General features: G+C 52.1%; 1 protein-coding gene across 1 annotated transcript; it reads left to right on the top strand.

Annotated features, from left to right (window-relative positions):
- Nucleotides 1-689: 689 nt before the first annotated feature.
- LOC311525868 (uncharacterized protein C2orf72 homolog) lies at nt 690-6,005 on the top strand. Its single transcript, XM_084638267.1, has 3 exons — nt 690-1,367; nt 2,870-2,985; nt 5,752-6,005. Exons 1-2 carry the CDS (start codon nt 785-787, stop codon nt 2,959-2,961), a joined length of 675 nt encoding a protein of 224 aa, XP_084494393.1. The 5' UTR covers nt 690-784; the 3' UTR covers nt 2,962-2,985; nt 5,752-6,005.
- The last annotated feature ends 1,161 nt before the right edge of the window (nt 6,006-7,166 follow it).

Here is a 7,166-nt window from a genome sequence, read left to right on the forward strand (position 1 = left end):
TGAGCAAGCCCCATTAGATTGGGAGGGCCGGGGCGGAGAGATTGTTATGCTTCCAGCCATAAGAAGTTAGTAAGAAACTTCCCAGTGGTTGAGTTATTCCATATTTTCATATCACCTGGATTCTAGCCTATTCTGCTGCAGTATTTGTTCCTGGACGCTGTTGGTGATCACATACTGTGCTGGATAAATTCCTGTCTGAACTGGACTGGCAATTCCTCTTTGTTCTGCCTCCCAGGGAGGATGTGTATACAGTATACAGTATGCATTGCACCTCCAACGGCCTGGGTTGCTCACTGCAAAAATGGCCAATGACACCAATTTTGGATCCTCCTGTAGTGAAAGGTCCCATTTGTTGTTCTTTTTCCTCTTCGCTTTGCAAGAATTCTGATCCCTTGTCGAATAAACCCACAATATCTAACCTGCTTCTTTGTGAGCAGTTCATGTCTACACCGCAGCTGAGAGCAAGTCTCCCAGCCCAGGTAAAGAGACTCAGGCTACTTCAAGCAGAGTTAGCATGCTAAAAATCACTGTAGATGTTGTGACTTGGGCTAGCTGGGCAGGCTTGGGCTAGGGCAGCTAGCCTATGCTGACATGTTCACACTGCTGTTTTTATGTGCTCTGCTTGAACTAGGGTGAGCTGTCTACCTGGCCTGGGACCCACAGAGCCTTAGCTGTTCTCTGCACACACTTTCCACTCCCACAGAAACATTGGCATAGGCTTGCCTTACGCTCCCTGTAACAAGCCACTTGCCATTCTAGTGACGCTGTAGTCTGGGAGGAAGATATGGAGTCCGAGCTGCTAGGGGAGATGCCTGTGTGCTCCCCGGCAGAGCCAGTGCACGGGCAGTTCCTGACTCTGCTGGACACTGTGGGCAGGCGGAATGGCCAGGTGCTAGTGATGGAGATGGACGATGTACATGAGGCAGCCCCGCTTGTGCAGATGGACTTTGCCCAGGCGCTCTTCAGAGGGATTGACCTAGAGGCCAAACTCCACCGGAAGGAGGAAATCAAGGAGGAAGAGCAGGAGATGCAACCACAGCTGGTCTTCATGCTCTGGCAATCGGCCACGCTGAGGCAGCTCATGCAGTGGGAACACCTGGATGAAACACTCTGGAACTTAAGGAATCTTTTTCCCTGCATGCCAGCTGCTCTGGTACTGGTGATGATCCAGCCAGACCTGCAGCACCAGCAGGTGGAATCAGAACGGGCGGTAGGGGCGCTAAGGAGAATGCAGTGCTTGCTAGATGGTGGCTTCCAGGAACTGGTGGTGGAAGCAGCTGTTTATAGCCCAGGCCAGCCAGACGGGACCCTGGAGGTCAAGAGAGCTGCCTGCAGAGCCCTGAGAGAAGTTCTGAAGGGCCAAGAAGGTACTGGAGGGGTCAGAGGTCACACAGGGCTAGGCATCATGTGAAGGGGGACTTAAGAGCAGGTCTTGCTGGGGAGGAGAGACAAAGAGCTAGGTGGGTGGAAGGAAATGTGGAAGTCTGAGCTGGGTGCAGAGGGGAAGCAGAGATCAAAGCAGAGTTAGGCGTGAGAGACACACCAGAGAGACATGAAAATCAGGGATGTGGGCATCCAGGGTGGAGCTGAGCAAGGCGGTATTTGGGAGGCTGGGATGGGCATGGGGGGCCCATGAGCTGGAAACTAGACTGGGGAAGGGGAACCGCCGTATCCCTTTCAGCAACCCATGGTGCTGCAGGGCCTGAGGAGGGCCTTCAAGAAAGTACATCAGGAGCTGCTCTTTTGAGCTGCATGGCTCGGAGCCCTGTAGATTTGCTGCTCCTTGTTGCTAACTGACAGGAGGAAGCAGCTCTGGGAAGCTGAGCTCATGTGCTAGACAGAGCTTGAGTAGGAGATGGGAGAGGAGGCATCTTGCATGTGTGTGAGAGCTCTGAGGAGAAAGTCTTGGTTCAGGGGCCATCCAGCCGGTGTCCGTGGGTTTTTGGGGAACTATGTGGTGGTGTCAATAAATGTCTGGGCCTTTTACATAGGGGCAACCTGCCCCAGTCCACCAGCCCTACTTAGTGTGAGGGCAGGGGGCATGTTAAATCAGTGCTGAGGAGGATTGTAGGTCAGGCTCTGTTTGAGTAGGGTTTGGGGGGGGACGTTCAGTCATTGCCCAGCAGGTCGGAGAGAGCTGGGTGCTGTCATAAACTGGGACTTAGGCGGTCAGCGCTGGCAATCGTGAGCCAGAAAGCGGAGGTCAGAGGCGGGGACAGAATGGGGAGTCAAGCCAAGGGTCAGAGCTAGAGTCAGGAATCAAGCTGGGGGGTGTGGTGGGAGGGGGGAGTGTAGCAGCAGGGATCTGGGTCGAGGCTAGAGGACAGGAGCAAGGCAGGGCTCTGAAGGTAGTGGAGAAGGCAGGGTCCTGTTGCATGCCAGGGATTCACCTTGTTGCTTGGACAACTTCCTGTGCCACCTCCTGCCTTAAATAGTGAGTCTGCGCCAATCTGAGAGGCTGGACATCTCCTACCGTTGGGAGCTTCGTGGGTGGGGCCTGTGGTGAGCGAGGCTCCACCAGCCTACACTCTGGGACCAGCAAGCTGCTGGGTGCAGGTCGCCATCTGAGGATTGTCTGGGGGCCTGGGTTCGAGACCGGAGAGTCCTCACATAGGTGCCAGCGAGTCCCTTCTGATCCCTTAGCCTGGCTGGATCCCCTCTGTGGTCCACTTGAGAAGCTGGGATTGCTGGCGACAGCATGCGCTGCGAGGAAGAACAGGTGGGAGAGGCTGCACGGTGGTGTGGCTCTTCTGCAAAGGCGTGTCGCAGGCTCCTCTGCTCAGTGGTTCATGCTCGGCCCAGCCCCAACCTTGCGGCTGATGCTCCCCAAGCCAGCGGCATTTACACTGTGTTCCTCCCCTCCCCCCAGAAATGACTCCCCAGGATCCAGTTACCATCCGACTCAGCTTGGGTGTGTGCAACACAGGATATGAAAGACGGTATGAGGACAGGCTCCCTTAGGCCGCATTGCAATGTGCCTGGAAGGTGGGTGCATCTCAGCCCGTCCCTTCATAGCAACATCCACATGCTGCTACTGTACGAGCAAACCCGTTTTGCTGGCTGCTCCTAGCATACTTGTTGGAGGAGTGCTCCCAGGCAGGCCAACTCCTGCAGATACTTTTGCCTGAGATGCCTTCCCCACTCCCACAACTCTCCCCTGGCAGGAGTTTGGAAATTCCCCTTTCTCCCTGCCTGGGACTGCAAGCAGGCTGTGCTGGGCTGGGGGAAGGAGGACGGGGAGAGCAGTGGGAGGGGAGCGGGGGGGCTTAGATACTGTGGTAATGGTGCTATAGAAAACCCTAGGCCAGACAGATTTTTATAGGACACCCCCTTCCTCCCCAGGCCACATGCACAGTCCTGCAATGCTGCGCAAATCCCTGGGGTGCCATATATGCTCCCCTCGATGGGATAACAAAACTCGTGCTAGCAGCTAGATTCTGAGCATGCTGTCGTCAGCAGGGAGAGCTGCTGCTCCAGCAATCCAGCAACAGTCCTTTTCTTCCCTTTAGTTCACCTTACAGTATTTCTGTTGCCATTAACCCTTGGCAGGGTGGCATTTACCAAGCTGTCCTCCACACCAATGCTCAGGGCCACCGGTAGACGACGACAAGCCAAGCCCTGTTTGTTACACTGCATGCTAGGGGCCTGATCCGACCCCCTCTGAAATCAATGGCAAGTCCTCCGGGGACTTTAGAGGACTTTGCATCAGCTTCCTAGGTCCCCTCCATCCCTGTGCATCAGCAGAATTTTGATTTGCATGGTGCAGCTGCCGTGAGAAGTCAGGGGGGAGGCAGAGCTCTGAAAAGTTGTGGCAAAGTAGCAGCATAAATGGTTAGGGTCCTACCAAATTCACCGCCATGAAAAACACATTACGGACCATGAAATCTGGTCGCCCCCAGGAAATCTGGCTATTGTAGAGGAGACTAGAGTTCACAGAGCTGGTCAGCTGAAGAGCAGCGGCTGCTGGCCGGGAGGGAGCTCACCTCTGAGGGCAGCATCGCTGCCAGCAGCAGCGCGGAAGTAAAGGTGGCATGGTATGGGGGGGTTGTCAAGTTGGGGGGCAGGGAGGGAGGCCCAGCCTTACAGGTGGGCAAGTGGGCGGCGGCCCAGGGCCCCGTGGTCACACCCACACACAGCCAGCCCGAGGCCCCTTTAACACACACACCCAGCCAGCCAGCCAGTGGCCCCTTTAACTCCTGAGCACCGGGCCTGGAGTCAGGGAGAGGCAGAGCTGGGGGCTGTGACTGTGCACTGAGCTCCAACTGCTAGTCCCGGACAGGCGGGGGAGGGACAGGACTCTCTCTTCCCCGGCACAGGCCACTCTCAGGGCCAGCTCAGACCCACCTCGGGGATCTTCCCCTGGCTTCAGGAAGCTCCATGGATGTTGGCCAGATGCCCAGCTCTGAAGCACAGGAGTAAGGGTGGCAAGACTGCAACCCTCCGACGATAGCCTTGTGACACCCCCGCCTCCCCCGCCCCCCGTGGTTGGGACCCCATGGTTACAACCCTGTGAAATTTCAGATTTAAAGATCCGAAACCATGACATTTACGATTTTAAAAATCCCATGACCAAAGCGGACCTGAATTTGGTACGGCTGTATCTATGGTGATTGGGTGCTCTAGCTGGTCTAGAGAGATCTTGCATCTTGATATGTGGCTTTGTGTGAATCAGTTTCGCTAGGTTCCTATGTAACGTGGAGTACCTACAGTGCAGGTTTGTGAACTCCCTGCTCCAAGTAAAATGGACTGTGTTTAGCACATTCAAGTACACACTACCCCCTCTGTGGAGTTGATCTCCATAGAAAGAAACTGATTTCACCATGTGTACAATGATCATGTTAAATAGACACTAGGAGTGATGCAACTTGCCTACGGTTTGGTATAATCTGATGGAGAATGTCCCTGAGAGGTATTTAGATTTTTTTTTTTCAGGGGGAGGGAAGAGGCACTGTGGGAGGTAGGTGATTTGAATCTAATATCAAGTAACCCCATTGAATAGTTGCATCCTTACTGGTGCATTGTAGAGGTTATGATTAATGCTGGCTGGGAAACTTTTCCTTTCCCCATAAAATGTTGAGATTCCAGACATTTTCCCATTCTGCACTGGGACAAAACTGAGACCTTTTGAAAGTTTTCACACACAAAAAGAGGGAGGGAAAAAACCTACATAAACACCCCTTCCCACCCCAAAGTAGCCAGTAGTAGTCTGAGGTTTGGGGCACTCACCTGGGATGGGGAACTCATGTTCCAGTCTTTGCTCTGAATTAGATAGAACGGGGACCTGTATCTGGGTTCCCCAATCTCAGCTGAGTGCCCCAACCCCAGCCTATTGACTGTTCTGGGATCTCAGGGTGGGGTTTTTTGTGAACACTTTAAAAAAAAATTAATTGAAAAATTCCCAACCAGCTCTAATTATGATTAATTGATTAACTTGACAACAGTTGGACTGCTGGTGGACTGACACCACCGCCTATCATGCTGACTAATAGTGTCTCACTGTTTCCTTGTCTCCCCTTTCTGTCTGTGTCCATCTGTCCTCTCTGTTTTATACTTAGATTATAATCCCTTTTGGAGCAGGGAGAGTCTGTTTGTTCAGAGTTTGTACATCACCAAGCTCAGTGGGATCCGGGCCCATCCCTGGGTTCCTAGGTGCTGCAGTTATACAAATGTTGTTACAAATTATGCATTTTTGCATTAGAGACTTAATGTTTCTCTCTCTCTCTCTCTCTCTCTCTCTCTCTTTTTTTACAGCTCCTGTATCCAGCTAAGATCTGAACTGCCACCAAAATAAAAAACCAAAAACAAAAAAACTACACAACAAAAAACCCCCACACATTAAAATTTGGAGTTTATTCTCTGTTTGCATGCCTGTGTGTATGTATAAACTTCAAACCATTTATCACTTACAGCAGGGCAGACAAAATGTCCTGGGACAGTTTTCATGTGAGGAATTATGTAATGACAGTGGACTCTTCTTTATATTTACAGCTGCTTAAATATTTATTTTAAACCCTTAACATCAAACATTAAATATTTTTTAAAATATTTCACAGCCAAAAAACGTGATTTCTTGTTTAGTTGTATCATTATCTGGGTCTATTTTAAACTCATGAACTCTTCAGTCTGGAATCTACGTCTACACAGCAACAACAGACCAATGGGAGTGAGTCTGGAGCCTGGATCAACTGACTTGGGCTTGAGCTACGGGGCTAAAAGTAGCAGTGTAGACGTTTCTGCTCGGGCTGGAGCCCAGGCTCCGAGACCCTCCCCGCTTTCCAGGTTGCAAAGCCCAGCTCAGGCGGAGCATCCACACTGCTGTGTTTAGCTCCAGAGCACAAGCCGGAGTTAGCTGATCTAGGCTTTGAGACTTGCTGCTGTGGGGTTTTGGGATTTTTTTTGCAATGTAGACATACCTTTGTATGTTTTGTAATGCACCTAGCACGGTTCTGGGAGTCACACAAAAGCAGCCTGATTATTCTGGAGGAAACTCTCTGGCCTGAAGTGGTGCATCTTGTCATTTGCTTCCCACGTTTCATTTCTTATAGTTGGTTTTAATTTGAAAGGAATTGAATCTCTGTAGGTATGGGAGGGTGTTGAGTGCCAGCTAATATCACCAGCTCCAAGCATTCATAGCTCACAAGTCAAGCTCCAAAAAATCATGAAATTTTAAAAAACAGGATCTGCTGTCCAAGGTCACCCTGCAGGCCGCTGACAGAGAAAGGTCACCCTTCCCAGTGTCCTGGGCTTCATGGTCTGAGTTCAGCTCAGTTCCTTGAGTAGCACAGCAGAAGGGGGTTTGCAAGAGGGTTTTAAATCCAGAGAGGAGGAGGTCACAGAGGCTGGACCAGCCGCAGGGGGCAGTGTGGAAGAAGGCACGGAGATGTCTGAGAGAAGCTGACCCGTGTGGGCGGATGACGCTGGCGTTGCTGCCAGAGCAGAGGTGGCAATGGTGAGGGGCTGGGTAAGCAGGGTGAGGCACAGTTCTGCCGAGCTTTGCAGGCGGTGAGGAGAAGCTTGAATATGATGTGGTAGCGGAGGGGGAGCCGGGGGGGTGGGGGGGTGGTTCAAACTGTAGCAGCATTTTGTGTGAACCGGCGGGGGGCATGTGCGTGTCTGGGAGGCCGGAGAGAAAGGGGGTGCAGCTGGTGATGGACTAGAGGAGAGCT

This window comes from Lepidochelys olivacea (assembly GCF_965140295.1).
Source record: "Lepidochelys olivacea isolate rLepOli2 genome assembly, chromosome: 9".
In the NCBI taxonomy this organism is placed as follows: domain Eukaryota; kingdom Metazoa; phylum Chordata; order Testudines; family Cheloniidae; genus Lepidochelys; species Lepidochelys olivacea.

What these genes read in the sequence shown, in the direction of transcription:
- LOC311525868 (XM_084638267.1), top strand. Translation starts at nt 785, where the DNA reads ATGGAGTCCGAGCTGCTAGGGGAGATGCCTGTGTGCTCCCCGGCAGAG. An exon ending in AGTTCTGAAGGGCCAAGAAG is followed by an intron (nt 1,368 to 2,869) that starts GTACTGGAGGGG and finishes CCCTCCCCCCAG; the next exon opens with AAATGACTCCCCAGGATCCA.